The following is a 24,695-nucleotide window of genomic DNA, read 5'->3' on the forward strand; positions in this document are numbered from 1 at the left end:
ATCTGGTAGATGGTAAAGCTAAACCAGAACTTATTCCAAGTTTATTATAACATTCTCTCAAAAGATAGACGTTAAGATAGATATTCAGACATAATGTCAGGACTCAGTGTGCCAAGATTTGAATGCATCAGAGATAGTTAATTGCCCACTAGAAATCTGGGCTTGTCCTTCCATAGTATAGCATTGGTATCGAGAAGAGTCTGCAAGGTAGGCACTACTCAGTACCCACCCTGTCTCCATGGGGTCATGTGACTACTTCCTGCATTGGAGTGTGAGTGGAAGTGAAGTGTGCCACTTCTGGGTCAAGAGAGTAAAGAGGCAACCTTTTTCATCTCCCTCAACCCCTGCCTGCTTGGAGGACTGGACTCTGAAACCTGAAGGGTGGCATAGGCATGAGATGAATGGATCCAAAGCCTCTGAGTCGCCTCATGGAGAAAAGCTACCCAAAGACCAGGAACACCTGCAGTGGACACGACAGGGAGCAGGAAATAAACTTCTGGGTTAAGGCTCTGAAATCCTGGAGTTCATGACAGCAGCTAACATTACTCTGAGTCAGGTGCCACTTAACAGATTGCATTTGCACTGTGTATCCCGTCATGAGCATGTTATAGGCTAGAATTTAACTACAAAATTAGTTTTCAATTGTTTGAAGGAAGGAATGGGTTGGCATGAATAAATGAAAGTACAGTTTAAACATGAATTGATTCTCTGATCTAACTTTAATCTAAAATATGTGTTTAGGGCTTCCCTGGTGGCGCCGTGGTTAAGAATCCACCTGCCAATGCAGGGGACATGGGTTCGAGCCCTGGTCTGGGAAGATCCCACGTGCTGTGGATCAACTGAGCCCGTGCACCACAACTACTGAGCCCCCATGCTACAACTACTGAAGCCCGCATGCCTAGAACCCGTGCTCCGCAACAAGAGGAGCCACCTCAATGAGAAGCCTGTGCACCGCAACGAAGAGTAGCCCCCGCTCGCCACAACCAGAGAAAGCCTGCACGCAGCAACAAAGACCCAGTGCAGCCAAAAATAAATTTAAAAAAATATGTGTTTACACGTGTGTGTGTATATATGTATATATACACATATATATGTGTAAACCACATTTTCTATCAAAGCCTTTATACCATCTCAATTATTGAAAAATTTTGTAAAACAATCAAGGAAATAAAGTAGGAAATAAAGTTGGCAACCTGGATAACACACGATTAGAAAATCATCTGAATTTTTGTGAGTTTATATTTGTTCTTTATGAAATAAAGCTACACACATACATACAGACACACTCACACACTTTTCACTATGCTTTGCAAGTGAATTATTTTTGAGGGATTCCTTTCTCCCACAGGCTATAAGGGAGCAGATGGCCACGTCCTAAAAAGTGTTTCCTTCAGCTCTTTGTGCTAATGCCTGAAAAGTACGACCTATTTTAATGCTATTAATATCACTTTCTCTCAAGAGGAAATGCAAATGGAGTAGAAAAAACTGTGACCAGCTCATCATACCTTGTAATGACTAGAGGAAAACACGGAAATGTAGAAATTCTGTCTCTGGTTCCCTCCCCAGTGAATGAGTAACCAGTTCTTGGGTGTTCTGTTAGGAATAATGATGTGAAATCTTAGACCAGTCTTTGGAAAAGAGGTCGTGTATGTTCAAGTCTAGGAAAAACAAAGCTAATTGCATTGTTTGGAGGAATCACAAACTACTTCTTCCCTCTATTTATTGCCATTCAAAAAAAGAAAAGCTATTAACTTCCTTTGGGCAGCATAATGCAAATGTCACCATAATAACTAAAAGATCAAATACCCACTGGTGGCTGAGAAAGCTCCAAGAAATGGTTTTCATTAAGAAAGCAATTTTAATCTCAACAGTTCTAAGATGAGAGAAAAACAGTTATTTGAAGCATGAAAGAGGAAGCTATCAAGCCTGAATTGCCATTGTCACCTTTTGTCAAATATATGTCTGGAGGGGCCCAGATGCCCTAGTGGCTGAGTTCTGAAGATAAATAAGACCATTGGTCTCAGGGCATCTGGTGTCTAAGAAATTACAGAAGGTATCGTCCTACATAGAAACGGTTCATTGGCTCTTTAACGTCATTCATTGCCTCCATCTGTAAATGATAGAAAATAAGAATCGGATATTCTAAAATGTCTCTAAATGTCTGTTTAACGTGTCTCCCTTACTGGAGTATAAGGCCCATGAGGGCAGGAACTGTTGCTGTTTCACTCACCATGTTATCTCCAGTGCTACTACAGTTCAATAAATTCATGTTGAGCAATTATCTGCATGCATGCAGGTGAGAATATGTACAACGAACCTTGGAATTATTTTACATGCACTTTCCTAGTATTGTGATAAGATCATGTCATCCTGAATATGGAAAGAACAACCTCCTTTTTTTTTTTAAATTAATTAATTTATTTATTTTTTGGCTGTGTTGGGTCTTCGTTTCTGTGTGAGGGCTTTCTCCAGCTGCGGCAAGCAGGGGCCACTCTTCATCGCGGTGCGCGGGCCTCTCATTATCGTGGCCTCTCCTGTTGCGGAGCACAGGCTCCAGACGCACAGGCTCAGTAGTTGTGGCTCACGGGCCTAGTTGCTCCGCGGCATGTGGGATCTTCCCGGACCAGAGGTCGAACCCGTGTCCCCTGCATTAGCAGGCAGATTCTCAACCACTGCGCCACCAGGGAAGCCCGAACAACCTGCTTTTACCACTGACCAAAGCAATGACTAAACGAAGGAATGGGCGCTACAACTAAGTTTTACACTTAGGTATAACACACAGCTTTGCTCTTTCCACACCTCCAGAGCATATAAAAAAAAGGGAAGGAAGAGAAGGAAGGGGACAGGAGGAGAGAGGAAGTTTAGGAAAATCATATTATTGATTATAAGCACGAATTTTAGATGCTTTCACATTTGTTATATGATTTAATGTAAAGAAAGTCCCATAAGTAGAAAATTTACATTTTCTTCATTCATTCAGTCAGTAAACAAATGATTACCTACTGTATACATGCATGGTGTTAAGTACTTGGAATATTATGTGAATAAAGTCACATATTGTCCCCATGCACATGGAATCAAGACTTCAGTGCATGACATACATATTAAGGAAATAATGCCCAAAATCAATACAAATTAACATGTTAATGAATTAATTAATTAATTGCAGTAACTGTTAAATGAGGATATACTAGAAAAGGATAGGAAAGATGGCTGAATTGAAATCTAAAGGATGTCTCTCCAAAGGTAGAATGAGCTGAAAGTTAAGGATTTATCCAATGGGAGTGGTTATTTATTTTTTTATTGAAGTATAGTTGTTTACAACATTATATTAGTTTCAGGTATATAGCATATGATTCAGTATTTTTACAGATTATACTCCATTAAAAGTTATTACAAGATAATGGCTATACTTCCCTGTGCTAAATAATATATCCTTGTTGCTTATCTATTTTGTACAAAGTAGTTTGTATCTCTTAATCCCATACCCCTAACATGCACTTCCCCTATTCCCCTTCCCCATTTGTAACCACTAGTTTGTTTTCTATATATGTGAGTCTGTTGTGTTTTGCTATATACATTAATTTGTATTATTTTTTAGATTCTACATATAAGTGATATCATACAGTATTTTTTTTCTGTCTGACTTATTTCACTTAGCATAATTTTCTCTAGGTCCATCTGCATTGCTTCAAATGGCAGAATCTAATTCTTTTTTTATGGCTGAGTAATATTCCATTGTGTATATGTATACCATATCTTCTTTATCCATTTGTCTGTTGATGGAAACTTGGGTTGCTTCCATATCTTGGCTATTGCAAACAATGCTTCTATGAACCTTGGGGTGCATGTATCTTTTTAAATTAGTGTTTTTTGTTTTTTTCCAGATATATTTACAGGAATTGAATTACTGGATCATATGGTAGTTTTATTTTTAGTTTTTTGAGGAACCTCCATACTGTTTTCCACAGTGGTTGCACCAGTTTACGCTTTCACTAACAGTGTACAAGGGTTCCCTTTTCTCCATATCCTCTCCAACATTTGTTATTTGTTATTTGTGTTCTTTTATCAAAAAGCCATTCTGACAGGTGTGAGGTGATATCTCATTGTTGTTTTAATTTGCATTTCTCTAATAATTAGCAATGCTGAGAATATTTTCATGTGCTTGGTGGCCATCTGTATGACTTCTTTGGAAAAATGTTTTTTAGGCCTTCTGCCCATTTTTTGATTGGGTTGTTTGTTTTTTGAGTTGTATGAATTGTTTATATATTTTTAGTATTAACCCCATGTCAGTCATATCATTTGCAAATATTTTCTCCAATTCTGTATGTTGCCTTTTTGTGTTGTTGATGGTTTCCTTTTCTGTGCAAAAGCTTTTAAGTTTAATTAGATCCCATTAGTTTATTTTTGCTCTTATTTCTTTTGCCTTAGGAGACAGATCCAAAAAAGTATTTCTACAATTTATGTCAGAGAGTGTTCTGCCTATGTTCTCTTCTAGGAGTCTTACGGTTTCAGGTCTTACATTTAGGGCTTTATTCCTTTTGAGTTTATTTTTGTATATGTGAGGAAATGTTCTAATCTCACCATTTTACATGTAGCTATCCAGTTTTCCCAGCACCACTTATTGAAGAGACTGTCTTTTTCCATTGTATATTCTTGCCTCCTTTGTCATAGATTAATTGACTATAGGTGTGTGGGTTTGTTTCTGGGCTCTCTCTTCTGTTCCATTGATCTATGAGTCTTTTTGTGCCAGTACTATGCTGTTTTGATATCCATAACTTTGTAGTATAGTCTGAAATCTGGGAGGGTGATACCTCCAGCTTTGTTCTTTTTTTCTTAAGATTGCTTTGACAATTTAGGGTCCTTGTGGTCCCATATGAATTTAGGATTGTTTGTTCTAGTTCTGTGAAAAATTTCATGGGCATTTTGATAGGGATTGCATTAAATCTATAGATTGCATTGGGTAGTATGGCCATTTTAACAATATTATTTCTTCCAATCAAGAGCAAGTGATACCTTTCCATTTCTTTGTATCATCTTCAATTTCCTTCACCAATGTTTTATAGTTTTCAGAGTATACAGCTTTCAGCTCCTTGGTTAAGTTTATTCCTAGGTATTTTATTCTTTTTGATGCAGTTTTAAATGGGATTTTTGAACTTTCTCTTTCTGATAGTTCATTATCAGTTTATAGAAATGCAACAGATTTCTTTGTGTTAGTCTTGTATCCTGCAACTTAGCTGAATTCATTTATTAGCTCTACTAGTTTTGTGGTGTATATTTCAGGGTTTCTATATATATTATTATGTACAGTTTTACTTCTTCCCTTCCTGTTTGGAAGCCCCGTTTGGACTTTCAATACTATGTTAAATAGAAATGGCAAAAATGGGCATCCTTGTCTTATTTCTGAATTTAGAGGAAAGGCTTTCAGCTTTTCATCATTGATTATGAAATTACCTGTGGGCTTAAGATATGTTCCCTCTGTACTCACTTTGATGAGAGTTTTTAATCAAGAATGGATGTTGTATTTTGTCAAATGTTTTTTCTCCATCTATTGAGAGGATCTTGTGATTTTTATCCTTACTTTTGTTAATGTGGTGTATCACATTGATTGATTTGTGAATACTGAACCATCCTTGCATCCCTGGAATAAATCCAACGTGATCATGTTGTATGATCCTTTTTATATGTCATTTAATTTGGTCTGCTAATATTTTGTTGAGGATTTTTGCATATATATTCATCAAAGATATTGGCCTGTAATTTTCATTTTTTGTAGTGTCTTTGTCTGATTTTGGTATCAGGATATTTTTTGCCTAGCAGAATGAATTTTGGAGTGTTCTCTCCTCTTCAGTTTTTTGGAATAGTTTGAGAAAGATAGGTATTAATTCTTGTTTATATGTTTGGTAGAATTTCCCTGTGAAGATGTCTAGTCCTGGACTTTTATTTTCTGGGAGTTTTTTTTTTAATTACATATTCAATTTCACTACTAGTGATTGGTCTGTTCAAATTGTCTATTAATCCTTCATTCAGTCTTGGCAGGTTCTATGTTTCTAACATTTGTCTATTTCTTCCAGATTGTCCAATTTGTTGACATATAACTGTTTGTAGTATACTCTTATGATTTTTTTGTATCTCTGTGGTATCAGTTGTTATTCCTCCTCCTTCATTTCTTATTTTATTTGAGTTCTCTTTCTTCTTTTTGGTGAGCCTGGCTAAAAGTTTATCAATTTTGTTTATCTTTTCAAAAGCTCAGTTCTTGGTTTCACTGATCTTTTCTATTGTTTTCTGATCTCTATTTTATTTGTTTCATCTCTGATCTTTATTATTTTCTTCCTTCTTCAGACTTTGGGCTTTATTAATGTTTTTTTCTAATTCCTTTAGGTGGAGTTTAGGTTGTTTATTTGAGGTTTTTATTGTTTCTTGAAGAAAGCCTGTATCACTATAAAATTCCCTCTTAGAATGCTTTTGCTGGATCCCATAGATTTTGGAGTGTTGTGTTTCCATTTTCATCTGTCTCAAATATTTTCTTTTTTTTTTTTTAATTTTTATTTATTTACTTATTTATTTATGGCTGTGTTGGATCTTCGTTTCTTTTCTTTTTTTTAACATCTTTATTGGAGTATAATTGCTTTAAAATCGTGTGTTAGTTTCTGCTTTATAACAAAGTGAATCAGTTATACATATACATATGTTCCCATATCTCTTCCCTCTTGCTTCTCCTTCCCTCCTGCCCTCCCTATCCCACACCTCTAGGTGGTCACAAAGCACAGAGCTGATCTCCCTGTGCTATGCGGTTGCTTCCCACTAGCTATCTATTTTATGTTTCGTAGTGTATATATGTCCATGCCACTCTCTCTCTTTGTCACATCTTACCCTTCCCCCTCCCCATATTCTCAATTCCATTCTCTAGTAGGTCTGTCTTTATTCCCGTCTTGCCACTAGGTTCTTCATGACCTATTTTTTTTTCCTTAGATTCCATATATATGTGTTAGCATAAAGTATTTGTTTTTCTCTTTCTGACTTACTTCACTCTGTATGACAGACTCTAACTCCATCCACCTCACTACAAAAAAAATCCATTTCATTTCTTTTTATGGCTGAGTAATATTCCATTGTATATATGTGCCACATCTTCTTTATCCATTCATCTGTCCATGAACACCTAGGTTGCTTCCATGTCCTGGCTATTGTAAATAGAGCTGCAATGAACATTTTGGTACATGACTCTTTTTGAATTATGGTTTTCTCAGGGTATATGCCCAGTAGTGGGATTGCTGGGTCATATGGTAGTTCTATTTTTAGTTTTTTTAAGGAACCTCCATACTGTTCTCCATAGTGGCTGTATCAATTTACATTCCCACCAACAGTGCAAGTGTGTTCCCTTTTCTCCACACCCTCTCCAGCATTTATTGTTTCTAGATTTGTTGATGATGGCCATTCTGACCAGTGTGAGATGATATCTCAATGTAGTTTTGATTTGCATTTCTGTAATGATTAATAATGTTGAGCATTATTTCATGTGTTTGTTGGCCATCTGTATATCTTCTTTGGAGAAATGTCTATTTAGGTCTTCTGCCCATTTTTGGATTGGGTTGCTTGTTTTTTTGTTATTGAGCTGCATGAGCTGCTTGTAAATCTTGGAGATTAATCCTTTGTCAGTTGCTTCATTTGCAAATATTTTCTCCCATTCTGAGGGTTGTCTTTTCATCTTGTTTATGGTTTCCTTTGCTGTGCAAAAGCTTTTAAGTTTCATTAGGTCCCATTTGTTTATTTTTGTTTTTATTTCCATTTCTCTAGGAGCTGGGTCAAAAAGCATCTTGCTGTGATGTATGTCATAGAGTGTTCTGCCTATGTTTTCCTCTAAGAGTTTGATAGTGTCTGGCCTTACACTTAGGTCTTTAATCCATTTTGAGTTTATTTTTGTGTATGGTGTCAGGGAGTGTTCTAATTTCATACTTTTACATGTAGCTGTCCAGTTTTCCCAGCACCACTTATTGAAGAGGCTGTCTTTTCTCCACTGTATATGCTTGCCTCCTTTATCAAAGATAAGGTGACCATATGTGCGTGGGTTTATCTCTGGGCTTTCTATCCTGTTCCATTGATCTATATTTCTGTTTTTGTGCCAGTACCAAACTGTCTTGATTACTGTAGCTTTGTAGTATAGTCTGAAGTCAGGGAGCCTGATTCCTCCAGCTCCATTTTTTGTTCTCAAGATTGCTTTGGCTATTCGGAGTCTTTTGTGTCTCCATACAAATTGGGAAATTTTTTGTTCTAGTTCTGTGAAAAATGCCAGTGGTAGTTTGATGGGGATAGCATCGAATCTGTAGATTGCTTTGGGTAGTAGAATCATTTTCACAATGTTGATTCTTCCAGTCCAAGAACATGGTATATCTCTCCATCTGTTGGTATCATCTTTAATTTCTTTCATCAGTGTCTTATAGTTTTCTGCATACAGGTCTTTTGTCTCCCTAGGTAGGTTTATTCCTAGGTATTTTATTCTTTTCGTTGCAATGGTAAATGGGAGTGGTTCTTTAATTTCTCTTTCAGATTTTTCATCATTAGTATATAGGAATGCAAGAGATTTCTGTGCATTAATTTTGTATCCTGTTACTTTACCAAATTCACTGATTAGCTCTGGTAGTTTTCTGGTGGCATCTTTAGGATTCTCTATGTATAGTATCATGTCATCTGCCAACAGTGACAGCTTTACTTCTTCTTTTCCGATTTGGATTCCTTTTATTTCTTTTTATTGTCTGATTGCTGTGGCTAACACTTCCAAAACTATGCTGAATAATAGTGGTGAGAGTGGGCAACCTTGTCTTGTTCCTGATCTTTGTGGAAATGGTTTCAGTTTTTCACCATTGAGGACAATGTTGGCTGTGGGTTTATCATATATGGCCTTTATTATGTTGAGGAAAATTCCCTCTATGCCTGCTTTCTGCAGGACTTTTATTATAAATGGGTGTTGAATTTTGTCGAAAGCTTTCTCTGCATCTATTGAGATGATCATACGGTTTTTCTCCTTCAATTTGTTAAAATGGTGTATCACGTTGATTGATTTGCATATATTGAAGAATCCTTGCATTCCTGGAATAAACCCCACTTGATCATGGTGTATGATCCTTTTAATGTGCTGTTGGATTCTGTTTGCTAGTATTTTGTTGAGGATTTTTGCATCTATGTTCATCAGTGATATTGGCGTGCAGTTTTCCTTCTTTGTGACATCTTTGTCTGGTTTTGGTATCAGGGTGATGGTGGCCTCATAGAATGAGTTGGGGAGTGTTCTTCCCTCTGCAGTATTTTGGAAGAGTTTGAGAAGGATAGGTGTTAGCTCTTCTCTAAATGTTTGATAGAATTCGCCTGTGAAGCCATCTGGTCCTGGGCTTTTGTTTGTTGGAAGATTTTTAATCACAGTTTCAATTTCAGTGCTTGTGATTGGTCTGTTCATATTTTCTATTTCTTCCTGGTTCAGTCTCGGCAGGTTGTGCATTTCTAAGAATTTGTCCATTTCTTCCAGGTTGCCCATTTTATTGGCATAGAGTTGCTTGTAGTAATCTCTCATGATCATTTGTATTTCTGCATCAAGGTATTTTCTAATTTTGTCTTTGATTTCTTCATTGACTCATTGGGGATTTTTTTTAGTAGCATGTTGTTTAGTCTCCATGTGTTTGTTTTTTCTCATTCTTCTCTCTGGAATTGATTTCTAGTTTCATGTCATGGTGGTCAGAAAAAAATGCTTGGTATAATTTTTGTCCTCTTTAATTTATTGAGACTTGTGTTGTGGCCTAGCATGTTATCTATTCTAGACAACGTTCCATGTGCACTTGAAAAAAAATGTGTATTCTGCTGTTTTTGCATGTGATGTCCTGTAGATATTTATTAAGTCCACCTGATCTAATGTATCATTTAAGACCACTGTTGTCTTATTGATTTTCTGTTTGGATGATATGTCCATTGATGTAAGTGGAGTGTTAAAGTCCCCTACTATTACTGTATTATTGTCAATTTCTCCTTCTATATCTGCTGATTGCAGTAATTATAAAATGAGAGTATATTAGAAAAGTTTAGTAAAGATGATTGAGTTGAATCTAAAGGTTGTCAACACAAAGGTAGGAAAGCATGATTGAGCTGAAAGTTAAGGATTAATCATATAGGAGTGGTTAGACATTCCAGGAAAAGTGAACAGTATGTGTAAGGACCTTGCTAAAGGCAAGGAGGAAATTAGTAGCTCCTTTTCTATTCTTCGGAAGATTTTGTGTAAGATTGGTGTTACTTTTTCCTTAAATATTTGTATGAATTCATGGGTGACGCCTACAGGCCTGGAGTATCTCTGTGGGAGAAAATTTATTTATAGATTAAATATTAATAGATTTGGGAGTATTCACACTTTTACTTCATCTTGTATCATTTTTGGTAAATTGTGTTCTAAGGAATTTATAATTTTTTAAAAATTATTTTTGATTAGTGATGTGTATGAAAATTTGTAGAAATAAATTTAGAACTAGAGTGACATTATCTTCTTATGCATAGAGTTTATGTTTCTCTCTTACTGGTAGCCAAGTTCACTAGCTGTCCCAGATCACAGTAAACTAATTTTAAGAGTTGAATTGGTATTAGCCAGGTCTATTTCCAGTTCATCTTTCCTCCTGTATTGCAGCCTTTCAAAGTCCCAAACTAAAATATGATTAACCAGGACTCTCCCTCATTGTTCCCCTAAACCTGAAACAATGTCATAAATGTCCCTCAGGTTTTGCCTCTCATCTGCCTCTTGCAGAATTCATAGATTGCCATAAGGGCAGCAGCCTTAATTGTTGGGCCTGTTTCTCTGGTTTTCCTTTTTTGCCCAAATCTTAGACCCTTAATTTTTCTCTGCCTTTTTTATCTCTCTGATCTCTTGAAGAATTTTTTAATAATTTTGTCCATTTTTTAGATGCCACAGTTGGAAAGTTAGCTTACTTTCCTCATCTATCATAAGGAAGTGAAAATCCTAAGATTTATTTCTATTTTCTCAATTTTTTTAAATGATCATTTTTGGGTTATTTTTTCTAGTATTATATTATGTGATTTTCCTGCACCAAGTATTATCACAACCTTTCTATTTTACAGATAATTTCAGACTTACTAGAATTAAAATTTCTTTCTTGAAGTCTTTATCAAGTCATGAATAGAATATAAGTTCCTTGAGGGCATGGAATCTTGTTCAATGATGTTTAACCAGCACCATGAAGTGTGCCTAGCCTTTAGTAGGCTCTCAATGCTTTTGCAGTTAAATGAATGGAAGGAATGGAGTCACATCTTTGGTATTAGGTGGAGGATCATGAATTCTTTGTTCTTGTGCTACAGGATGATTATCACTTTTCAAATATACAATTGGATATAGCTTGATGACAATATGTAAGGACATTTTATATAGAGCAAGCTTTACTTATCCATTTTGTTTGGACTTCTGGATTTTCTTTTCAGTGTATCATTCTAGTAGCTTATTCTATCTTGAGAATTTATATAGGCAATAAATCACTGAAAGATGAATTCACTCTGTAGAGAGACAATGTCCATTTTACAAACATTTAGTTCAAGTGTAAATGTATATGTCTAATTATAATGTGGTTCTGATGTTTATTATTATTATTAGTATTTTTTTAACATCTTTATTGAAGTATAATTGCTTTACAATGGTGTGTTAGTTTCTGCTTTATAACAAAGTGAATCAGTTATACATATACATATGTTCCCATATCTCTTCCCTCTTGCATCTCCCTCCCTCCCACCCTCCCTATCCCACCCCTCTAGGTGGTCACAAAGCACCGAGCTGATCTCCCTGTGCTATGCGGCTGCTTCCCACTAGCTATCTATTTTACATTTGGTAGTGTATATATGTCCATGACACTCTCTCACCCTGTCACATCTCACCCCTCCCCCTCCCCATATCCTCAAGTCCATTCTTTAGTAGGTTTGTGTCTTTATTCCCATCTTGCCACTAGGTTCTTCATGACCTTTTTTTTTTTTTTCCTTAGATTCAATATATATGTGTTAGCATACTGTATTTGTTTTTCTCTTTCTGACTTACTTCACTCTGTATGACAGACTCTAGGTCCATCCACCTCACTACAAAAAAATCCATTTCATTTCTTTTTATGGCTGAGTAATATTCCATTGCATATATGTGCCACATCTTCTTTATCCATTCATCCGATGATGGACACTTAGGTTGTTTCCATGTCCTGGCTATTGTAAATAGAGCTGCAATGAACATTTTGGTACATGACTCTTTTTGAATTATGGTTTTCTCAGGGTATATGCCCAGTAGTGGGATTGCTGGGTCATATGGTAGTTCTGTTTTTAGTTTTATAAGGAACCTCCATACTGTTCTCCATAGTGGCTGTATCAATTTACTTTCCCACCAACAGTGCAAGAGTGTTCTGTTTTCTCCACACCCTCTCCAGCATTTATTGTTTCTAGATTTTTTGATGATGGTCATTCTGAGAGGTGTGAGATGATACCTCATTGTAGTTTTGATTTGCATTTCTCTAATGATTAATGATGTTGAGCATTCTTTCATGTGTCTGTTGGCCATCTGTATATCTTCTTTGGAGAAATGTCTATTTAGGTCTTCCGCCCATTTTTGGATTGGGTTGTTTGTTTTTTTGTTATTGAGCTGCATGAGCTGCTTGTAAATCTTGGAGATTAATCCTTTGTCAGTTGCTTCATTTGCAAATATCTTCTCCCATTCTGAGGGTTGTCTTTTGGTCTTGTTTATGGTTTCCTTTGCTGTGCAAAAGCTTTTAAGTTTCATTAGGTCCCATTTGTTTATTTTTGTTTTTATTTCCATTTCTCTAGGAGCTGGGTCAAAAAGCATCTTGCTGTGATTTATGTCATAGAGTGTTCTGCCTATGTTTTCCTCTAAGAGTTTGATAGTGTCTGGCCTTACACTTAGGTCTTTAATCCATTTTGAGTTTATTTTTGTGTATGGTGTTAGGGAGTGTTCTAATTTCATACTTTTACATGTACCTGTCCAATTTTCCCAGCACCACTTATTGAAGAGGCTGTCTTTTCTCCACTGTATATGCTTGCCTCCTTTATCAAAGATAAGGTGACCATATGTGCGTGGGTTTATCTCTGGGCTTTCTATCCTGTTCCATTGATCTATATTTCTGTTTTTGTGCCAGTACCAAACTGTCTTGATTACTGTAGCTTTGTAATATAGTCTGAAGTCAGGGAGCCTGATTCCTCCAGCTCCATTTTTTGTTCTCAAGATTGCTTTGGCTATTCGGAGTCTTTTGTGTCTCCATACAAATTGGGAAATTTTTTGTTCTAGTTCTGTGAAAAATGCCAGTGGTAGTTTGATAGGGATTGCATTGAATCTGTAGATTGCTTTGGGTAGTAGAGTCATTTTCACAATGTTGATTCTTCCAATCCAAGAACATGGTATATCTCTCCATCTATTTGTATCATCTTTAATTTCTTTCATCAGTGTCCTATAATTTTCTGCATACAGGTCTTTTGTCTCCCTAGGTAGGTTTATTCCTAGATATTTTATTCTTTTTGTTGCAATGGTAAATGGGAGTGTTTTCTTAATTTCACTTTCAGATTTTTCATCATTAGTGTATAGGAATGCAAGAGATTTCTGTGCATTAATTTTGTATCCTGCTACTTTACCAAATTCATTGATTAGCTCTAGTAGTTTTCTGGTGGCAGTTTTAGGATTCTCTATGTATAGTATCATGTCATCTGCAAACAGTGACAGCTTTACTTCTTCTTTTGCGATTTGGATTCCTTTTATTTCTTTTTCTTGTCTGATTGCTGTGGCTAACACTTCCAAAGCTATGTTGAATAATAGTGGTGAGAGTGGGCAACCTTGTCTTGTTCCTGATCTTCGTGGAAATGGTTTCATTTTTTCACCATTGAGGACAATGTTGGCTGTGGGTTTGTCATATATGGCCTTTATTATGTTGAGGAAAGTTCCCTTTATGCCTACTTTCTGCAGGGCTTTTATCATAAATGGGTGTTGAATTTTGTCGAAAGCTTTCTCTGCATCTATTGAGATGATCATATGGTTTTTCTCCTTCAATTTGTTAATATGATGTATCACGTTGATTGATTTGCGTATATTGAAGAATCCTTGCATTCCTGGAATAAACCCCACTTGATCATGGTGTATGATCCTTTTTGATGTTTATTATTAATCCTTTCTCAGTAGGATATTGATGACTTTCTTATCTAGGGTGACTTAAAATTCTCAAGCCGGTATCTTCTCTCATTGCTTTGATCTGTGCCTTTGACTCATACATGGGCCTCAGAATTTCATATTGGCCAATTCCAGAAGTCAGGTACATTGTTGACAATCCTAAAATATAAAATTTTTTCTTTGTCTAAAATTGCTTCAAAGTTATAAGCCTTACCAATATATAGCTCAATGTTTATATTTTAAGCTCCACTGTTATTCTTATGTGCAAAACAAGGTCTGCTGAAAATTCACACAGCTTTCCTGAATGAACCTCTCCAGATACAAGGGCTCAGCTCAGTTGGGAAAGTTTGAAAGTTCTTCATAGGTTTAGGCAGAATACCTAAATTTTTGAAGACACAGTCAAAGCATTATTCATTTTTATTAAGTGTTTTGGAAAATAACATATTCCACTAATCAAAAGCCCTTTCTTTCATAGCTGTATCTTATATCCCAGAACAATGTACTCCCTCCAGTGACATTCTCCTGGGTCTAGGATTGGGTTAGCTAGTTAACTGAGGAATTTTTCTATTCACTATTTCATTCCCACCTTGAGTTATACAGGCACAAGTAATTTAAGATGACACTTGGACTCACTGTGTATAATTCTACATTTTTTACCCAACTTGGACCCTAACCACATAATTGCAATGGTTATGGTGCAGCTATGGCATTGGTAACCTGAGCCCTAGAGGTCAGTGACTCTACCTGTTATGGGTAAATCAATAATGGGTTATTTTCATTATTGTGAAGAGTGCCAAACTGTGTACTAAATATATAAAACCTGGTAATATCTGTTGTCTCAAGGCCAGGATTAATGTCAATGTAGAAAAACTGCTAAGAAAGGATATGGCATCAACTTGGTATTCCCAAGAGTAACACTTATGTTCAAAGTGGTTTCATATTTGCTCCCCTTGGTCAAAGACTGGGACTTTGATGTATCATATAACCTGGATGCCCCATCTCTTGATTTTCACTTCTCTTGCTTTTTGAGCAGAGAATGAGTGTCTCTATCCATGGTGATGTCAGTATTGCCTGATCTTTGGCCAGGGCCTCCAGCACACATGTTATAGCAGGAGCAGTGTAAGATAATGGCCTAACATCTATGCACTGAGAAAAAATACCAAGTTCAAATCCTACCTCACCTTATTCAAGTTTTGGACAGAAGTTACCTAACCTCCCCAAGCTCCAGTATTCTCATTGGTAAAACGGATATAATAATAATGCCTTACTCTTGGAGTTGCTGAGAGAATCAAATGAAATAATCTATATTAAGCACTTAGCACAGTGACTATTGAGCTCTCAATATATATTAATATTATTTTTGTAGAAAATTCTTTCTAAAATTTAGATTTATTTTAAAGGATTTAAACTCAATGTTGTTATATTAACCAAGAACCTGCTTAATTTGGAACTAAGGTTTTTTTAAGATGAAAATCTTTGCTGTGGTCAAAGAGCATGTTATAGTGCTACTTTTTGTTCACCCATGAAAGCAATTTCTGTGTTCTGCTGTAATAGACTGACCGTATTGTCTGCCTACTCTGCCTGCCTTGGATATGCCAACTATGCCAAGCCTCCCTTACCTATGAATACTTCCTCACACTGCTCCCTTGCATTTCTCTCCCACAACATATTTGAGGCAGTTATCACAATACTCATGGACATTTTTCCTCTCTTTATTCTCTTTCAATAAGAATTCTTAATTGTGCAGACTCAGGATTGAGAGTGAACAAGATGCCTAAATACACACACACACACACACACACACACACACATACACGCACATTCATTCATTCATGCTCATATAATTTAATTTGGTATAGGACTCAACTGATGGACTCTTTTCCAAAGCATTAAGGACCTAAGCACTTCTTAAAAATGTAAGAGCAACCAAAAAATTTTTGAAGGTTCAAATAGTACTGTCATTGATTTTTATAAACATTTTTGGAGACTGAAGGAGACATTATGTGAGGTTCTCTTTTGTCCCAGTGGATGATTGAAGAGCCATTCATTGCCCAGTCCTGACACTGCTTTTCCCCATTGGGTCTCTGTGAGAGTCACATGCTGTGGACATCTTTGAAAAGAATCTTCTGAGGCTTCAGCATCTCATTTGAGTCTCCTGAATCTCACCTACCAGTGTGTTGAATTCTCATCCATCACAATGAGCAACAAATTCTTAGGCACCTGGAAACTTGTCTCCAGTGAGAACTTTGATGATTACATGAAAGCTCTGGGTAAGAAATGTTCTCTGTTGTTCTAATTGAGAGGATCCTTTTTGAGAAAGATGCATGACTATTTCCTTCTAACTCCTTTTCCAGGAGTCTGGGAGTTTGCACAGGTTGAAGTACGAGCCTCTTCTGGGATTAATCTTCTGTTGTGTCAATCAGATAATTTATTTGCATTTTATTTGTGGCAATTTTAATAGATTTTAACTCAGATAAGAGCTGCTTAAATGCATTAGAGTGCCCACTGATTTTAAAGGCAGTTTCATATCAATAGGTTTTCGTTCCAAACCTGGAGGAAAGAAATCTTAGAAGCTTAGTCAACCTATTTTCTGGCTTTCCTGAAAGTTAGATTTACAACAACTAAAGTGCTCATGAAATAAAGAGTTGAATATACTAAAGTTAACTGAAAACCTCAATTTAAAATTTTGATGCTTAGCTAAACCAGAAGTTTTCTGTCTCTACCTCTAGATTGTCTGTTATTACATAACTATGTAGATAAAGAGTTTGTAAAAAGTGAATGCTTCATAAAACAGGATATTCACAGTCTAGGAAAGTTACTGAGAGAAAAAGAAGTGTGTTGTGGCAGTGAATTCAAACTCAGTTACATTAACATCAGGCTTTCCTGGAGTTGGAACAGTGGATGGAGATGGAAAGTCTAGTCATTAGTATAGCAACTTTATTTGCTACTATTTCTAGGGAATTTTCCATAGATATGAGCACAAAGGTGTGAAGAGTCTTTGGAAATTTCCAGAGCTGTATAAATAAGTAGAGAGTGAAGCCAATGACCTCTAATTGCTATGCTCATCAAAGTACTTGTAATTTTACCTGTTCAGAAAGCATATAAGAAGGGTTCTATTTTTAGATAAAATGAGCAAAATCATGTTGTGTTGCCTGGAAAACTATGGGAACTTATGGGAATAGATCCATACCATAAGACTGGTTAAATTTATGGACTTTACTTTATAGCTGAGGAAGAAGCAAAATACAATATAAGAAAGTCTCGATGAAAGACTCCTTAATTGTGTCATTTTCAAATATTAGAGTGCATAAAGACACCTGGGGGTGTTGGTAAAATGTAGATTCTTAGTCTCTATTGTAGAGGTTTAGTTTGAAAAGCACGGCCCTAAATCATATCAAATAAAAAAAAGATTAATCAGAATTAGAAGAAAGAGTATAGTTCACCCTTTATTGGCTCTAACTCTTCACACTTCTTTATGTATATATAAATGTAAATATATGTATATTTATATATAACTAGTTTTTTCTTCATGTATCTCTCTCATTTGACATTTCTATTTTTCCATGTATTTCTATAATCTTGGGTAATATAGTAATAATACTTAAGAGTCTAATTTTGTTTTGTTTTCAAATGCAGAAAAAATTTTTAAATTATTTTATTTATCTATGATCATTTGTAATGGTACAGATCATTTTAGGGGCTACAAAAAAATTTCAGAAATGAGCTTCTATCAAGGATATAGGAGGAATTCTTTTCTATATCCATAATATATTACTGAGGGAAAAAATCATAGAATAGCATGTATAAGTCATAGTCTCATTTAAAAAATATATCTAAGATATTTATGTGTACAAGCTAAAATGTCTGGAATGATCCATACAAAACTATAATTAGTAGTTTTTAATGGAGCATGGGTTTGGATGTGTTAAAAATAGATGACTTGCACTATTTAAGCTAAACACTTTTAGCTTTAAAATCTGCAGGCATTACTTTTGTAATAACAAAACTTAAAATATTCAAGTCCGTGGACATGTGTTTCCATTAGGTAATGAAACATGGGAGAAGGTCCTTAACAGTAAGTGATATTACCTGCCATCTACACAGCTGAGGCACAGCTGAGCATAAAATATGGCCACCCATAGTCCCTTTAGGTAGAGGTTCTCTCGGTCAACAAAATTCTAACAGTATCTTGATTTTCAGGTGTGGGATTAGCCACCAGAAAACTGGGAAATTTGGCCAAACCAAGAGTGATCATCAGCAAAAAAGGGGATATTATAACTGTAAGAACTGAAAGTACCTTTAAAGATACAGAGATCTCCTTCAAGCTAGGCCAGGAATTTGAAGAAACCACAGCTGACAATAGAAAAACAAAGGTAAACTTAATTGTTTCTCTTCAAATTTGGTCCAATCTACTACTTTAAGAGAGAAGATTACTCCTGCTAGTATTCAAAAGGGTAGACCATTCCCTTCTGTTGAAAATGAATGTGTCTCATAAAACATCTGTTATGGAAATGATTCAATACTGAATGAACTGCTTCTTTAATCAACCAAAGTCCAAGCAAGTCAATTATGTAAACCTATCTTTGCAGAGCGTTGTAACTTTGGCAAGAGGCTCGTTGAATCAAGTACAGAAATGGGATGGCAAAGAGACAACAATAAAGAGAAAGTTGGTGGATGGAAAAATGGTAGTGGTAAGAGTAATTTTACTCTAAATACATAAATATTACCATTTAAATAGAGAAAATGGTTATATTATTTTCAAAATATTCTCTTTTCTTTGCAATACAAATGGATAAGAATGGCTAAGAATAAAGTCAGAGTTAATGTTTGGGTGATCTTTGAACTATAAAGACTCATCTACAGGTACTTCAGGTTCAGATTCAAGAATTTAGAAATGATACAACCCATTTGTTATTTTAGAAATAACAACACCTAAAAATGATTTAAAAAAAAGTATGGGTAAACCTCATTAGTTTAGACACACAAGGAGAAAAGCAAATCTAAGTTTTAAAAGCAAAGCACATCCCCAGTCAATTGTAGAATATTTGTAGATAGCTAAGCATTTTGTTTCCAAGAATCCATAGTAACTTGGACTAAAACATGTCAACAACTCAAGCTGAGGCCATTGGAGACCTTTTGTAGTTGGCAGATAAAAATGATGACAAATGTTATATGAGATGACCTCTAACAATTTTTTTAAGTCTCAGGTTCTGTTCTTACTAATCAACACACACATTGACTATAGATAGATTTATGTAGTTCTTTGAACATTCTTTTCTTTAGTACAGAGGAGCTTTAGCCCTAGCTCCACAGCAGATTTACATGGGGAGTAAATACCAGTATGGGGGCCCCAATACAGATCAACTGAAAGCACATCTCTTGGGAGAGGAGGAGCCATCAGTATTTTTAAATGTTCCCCAGATAATGCAGATGTGCAGATAGTTTTGAAAACCACTGTTTTAGTAGATTTAAATCTGTGCCAATTATGCATGAAAACTTGCCACTTAAAAAATATACCTCTGCTGTAACTTAGATCAGCTTTAAAACTGTTTCCCCTGTTTCAATGGTCATGATTCCAAATTCCTGGAGACTGACATACTGATATTTTATTTCTTTCTGAGTTTAATCTTATAAGATTGCTTATAATATCTGTTATTATTACAAATTTGCTGTCACTTAGTTTGAGTTTTAGATATTCAATTAATCTCTTTTTTTTTAAAGGAATGTAAGATGAAGGACGTGGTCTGCACCAGAATTTATGAGAAGGTCTGAGAAAGTTGTTTCCTCATTGAAGTGATATTTGATCATTTGATGTTGGAAATCAGCTGTTTCCATTGGCGAGGCCTGACTACACTGCACTTTGTTTGTTTTCGCTTTTGTCTTAATAGATCAGATAAGCAAAGGCCTAAACTGAGGATTAATCTAAATTTCAGTGTTATTTAAACATTTTCAATTTGTATGCACGTCATTACTGTAAAGATTAAAGTGTGTATATTGGTCAGACCTAAAGAATGGATAATGTCATTTAATTATCTGTGAAGTTCTAACTTATGTTGTATTTTAAATATTTGAAATGATAGTAAAAGGAAGTAATAGCATAGTAAAAGGAAGTAAATATATTGATTGGGGTAGCAAACTCAAATGCCTTCAGGGACCAGGAGAGTAATGGGTTTAGAGGGTCAGAAGTAAAGCAAACTAGAAGAAGGAGATGTTTTACAATGAGGAGTTCTAGCTTCAGCTAAAAAGGGCAGCCGCTACTCCAGCCAATTTGAAAACTGAGGGTTAATTTACAGACAGTGAAATGAACAGATATTAAAGATAGAGTTGTGACAAATGCATGCACCCATATAATTCCCATCTTGATCAAGATATAGTACATTTCCCTAATCCCAGAATGTTTTCTCACACTCCTTCCCAGTCAATGTCCTGCCCTGTCCCAGCTCCAACAAAAGCAAGTAGTGATTTAGTTTCTATCACTGTAGACTAGTTTTGCCTGTTCTCAAACTTCATATAAATCGGATCATACATTATGTGTTCTTTTCTGTTTGCCTTTTTAAAGTCAGCATCATGTTTTTGAAATTCATCCATATTGTTGCATGCAACATTAATTTGTTCCTTTTTATTGCTGAGTAGTATTCCATTGCATGAATATATCACAGTTTACTTATCCCTTCTCTTAAGATAATTGAGTTATTTCCAGTTTTCGGCTTCTATAAATAAAGCTGTTATAAACATTCTTGTATAAGGCTGTTTGTGGAAACATGAGTTCCTTTTCTTTTGAATATTAACTAGGCATGGAATTACAGGGTCCAACTGATTTTTGACAGGCAGAAATAGGGGACCACTCTGCCCAGGTAACAAAACTATTTCAGATATATTACATGATTGAGCAAATGAGAATATATTTTGATGTTGTTAGGGGCTAGAATTTTCCTGCTGGAAGAAGGCACATAGAAATATGACAGAGGGAAGGCAAGAAAGAACTGTGGGCAAATGGATTGGAATAGATGTAAATTCATATGTATGGATATGTGTATACACATGCATATATTTCTTAGCTCTATCTACCTAAAGAGCTTACAAGCAAAGACATCTCAGTAGGAATGAGTACACCCCGCACTCAGATCTTGGTGTCTAATATATTCTCCACTAAAAAGAATGATGGTTCCTTGGAGAAATGGCTGATTCTTATGTGAGAGCAGGGTAGGTACAACGTAAGCCTGAAATATCTTTTTATGCCAGAAATTAAGGAAGCTTTCCCCCCAAATAATAGAGAAATGTCACCAAAATATCAGAGTCAGCTTGAGGGTGCTCTCAATTGGACAAAACTGGGACAATTTGAGAAGAAACTAATAGAGAAAAATTGTAAATTATAGAACACTGGGTGACAAAGAGGAAACCATGAATACATACTGGAAGAGGGAGAGAGAGAGAGAAGAAAGTATCTTCCTTACAGTAGACTGTCATAGGCTGACAGGTAAATGTGGAAAAGGTGCTGTGATTGGAAAAATTGTCATTTTTTCAACCATCACGGTCAATATTGACTCAGGCAAGAATTGTCAATGGAGGTAAAAGCTAGAGCAAAATTTTGATTAGGAGCAGGATATTAGGTTGGTCTTAAAATACCTCCGCACAGATTGCTTATTAGTTACAAGGGAAAAAATAGTAACCATGCGGTGGGAAAACTGTACCACCTCTTTACTGAGTAATCAAAATTAACCTGATCAATGAGGGTAGATGAAAACCACGTGCCTTCAAATGTGATACCCTGAGAAGGAAGCAACATGGCTTATGCAGTATTCTGGCCTGGAATCCTTATCTAGATCTAATCATGAGGAAACGGCAGACAAATTCCAAATGAGGAATGTTTTATTAAAAAGGGGGAGGAGGTGTTAATTGAATTCTTCAAAAATGTCAATGTCATAGACGACAAAGAAAGGTTTTATGGAAATGTTCCAGATTAAATTATACTAAAAATACATGACAACTAAATGCAATAAATGATCCCAGACTGGATCCTGCACTAGAGATAAAATAAATACTCCAAAGGACAATATTAGGTTAATTGGCAAATTGGAATATAAGTCATAAATTAGACAGAAGTTTACTGTGATTATGTAAGAGAATCCCCCTATTCTTGGGAAATATACACTGAACTATTTTGGAGTAATGAGCCATAAAGTATACAATTTACTCTCAAAAAATTTAGAAAAAAGTGTTGGGTGTGTGACACACAATACATACATGCATACAGAAAGAGAGCAATTGATAAAGCAAACGGGGTAAAATTTAACAACAGATGAATCCTAGTAAAAGCTGTATGTGTTCTCTTTGAATTAGTCTGATTCTTGAAATTTTATGCAAGTTTGAAGTTATTTCCAAACAATTTTGTTTAGGCTACACTTGGTCCTTCTCTGCCTCTGGGCATTCAGCCAATATGTCTGGGAGGTATCATAACCAGGGTGGGGTTTTATTTCTTTGGCTCCAGCTAGATTAACCCACAAAAAAGGAGAGTTTAAAAACTATGGTGCGATTTTTAGAGGTTTGTGGTAATATGACTCACCATAAAAATGTATTCCTCAATAAATATAATTGCACTATTATACAAAAATCATGGGTACTTTTGCTTTCATAACAGGAAAAGTGGAATTACACTGATAATGAGGAAAACAAAATAATTATTTCAGCAGGTGATACATATTGTTAGATTTGAAAAAGATCTTCAAACAACCAGAAGAGAGGAGAGGGGAAAAAAAAAAAAAAAACAGTAGAATTCTGTAGTATTCAAAAATAGTCTCAGAAAATAATTGTGATTCTCTAGTCATTTTTGATATAAGCTGGATAAGAGTGGTCAGACTGCCTAGGTCAAATTCCAATTTGCTACTTACTAGCTGTGTGTCATTGGGCAAGTTACTTCACCTCTCAGATCCTCAGTATTTTTACCTGTAAAAATAGGGTCAATAATAGAGCACACCTCAAGGAGTGTGAATAATAAATAAGTTAATATATGTAAAGTGCTTTGAACAGTGCATGGCACAGGATAAGCATTATAGAAGTATCTTTTGTTATTATTTATCTAGTAACACACATGATGTTCAAATAGATGAGGGCTTCACGGGATCCCAAAATGAGGAGAAATTTACGGGATCTCAGAGCTGTTGATACTGATTTGCACACCAAGTGACTAACTTTATTAAGAATATTATTTACACAAAAGTAAAAACAATCAAAAAGCTGCAATGTCTTTTTAAGAAATCACCAGGTAAATCTTTAGTCGAGAACTAGAAATACTATGGTCAACATGAAACCAAGACTCTCACTAGTAAAATCCAAGAACTATGCTACTTCTAGGCATAGAAGTATATAGAGAGTTATATAACAACCATTGTTATATAACTCTGCAAATCTAAGCAACTTTTTAAGATGGCAATTGATGATTATCTACTCTAACCTAAACAAGGTCTAAATAAATACATTTAATCCCCAAAGGGTAAATAACTTCTCTGATGTCATTCTCTTGGAAGTCGTTCTCTTAGCAGCAGCGGTGTGCTGGAGCTAGCTCAAATTGTTTCATAAGAGCTGATAGATTTTCAGGAATTTGGCAAGCCGGTTGTTAAAACATTGGTAGGTTGAAATCAGCCATGATGCTGGGAATTCCCTGGCGGTACAGCGCTTAGGACTCTGCACTTTCACAGCCGAGGGCCCCAGGTTCACCCCTGGTCCATGAAGTAACTAAGATTCCACAAACTGCGTGTCCAAAAAAAAAAAAAAGAAAGAAAGAAATCAGCCATGATGGGAATATTTACACCAAGGAAAGAGGCAAAACACAACCAATTAGAGCTTTGTTTCTTGAGGAGATAGTTTTAAACACTTACTAACACCCCACTGCCTAGAAGTAGCATAGTACTTGGATTTTACTAGTGAGAGTCTTGGTTTCATGTTGACCATAGTATTTCTAGTTCTTGACTAAAGATTTACCTGGTGACTTCTTTAAAAGACATTGCTGCTTAGCTTTTAGGATGATTTCTTCTAAACCAAGTGGTACCTCTCTAAATATGGCTGCACATTAGAATCATCTGGAAGTTTTTAAACATCCCAATATGAAGATTGCACCACAGGCCTGTTGAGTCATAATCTATGGGTGATTGATAAGTGAGACCCAAACAACAGTATTTTTCTTAAAACACCCAGGAGATTCTAGTGTGTGGCCAGCTTGAGAACCCCTGTGTCAAAGTCTCCCAAAGTTAGACATTTAAGGTAGTTCCTCACATGGTTATCAATTAAAATGGAGTAAAACGTCATCAAAGTCAGGAGTACCAAATGTCCCCAATGTGACCCTAAATAACAACAGGTAGTGAAAATACTACCATAAAAATCAACTCAGATGTAATCAAGTCCTTCGTAAGGGAAGCCAGTGTTTACCTCTTATCTTTGTTATTTCCACAGGAGGCAACATAATTGGCCATTATCCATGACATATGGAAAAATGAAGGTTTAAAAATAGCAAAAT

At 35.7% G+C, this 24,695-nt stretch overlaps 1 protein-coding gene across 1 annotated transcript; it reads left to right on the plus strand.

The window, feature by feature from the left end:
- Positions 1 to 16,318: 16,318 nt before the first annotated feature.
- Positions 16,319 to 20,869, plus strand: LOC132351476 (myelin P2 protein). Its single transcript, XM_059901234.1, has 4 exons — positions 16,319 to 16,455; positions 18,386 to 18,558; positions 18,775 to 18,876; positions 19,907 to 20,869. Exons 1-4 carry the CDS (start codon positions 16,383 to 16,385, stop codon positions 19,955 to 19,957), a joined length of 399 nt encoding a protein of 132 aa, XP_059757217.1. The 5' UTR covers positions 16,319 to 16,382; the 3' UTR covers positions 19,958 to 20,869.
- The last annotated feature ends 3,826 nt before the right edge of the window (positions 20,870 to 24,695 follow it).

The sequence above is a fragment of the Balaenoptera ricei genome, chromosome 17 (genome assembly GCF_028023285.1).
Source record: "Balaenoptera ricei isolate mBalRic1 chromosome 17, mBalRic1.hap2, whole genome shotgun sequence".
In the NCBI taxonomy this organism is placed as follows: domain Eukaryota; kingdom Metazoa; phylum Chordata; class Mammalia; order Artiodactyla; family Balaenopteridae; genus Balaenoptera; species Balaenoptera ricei.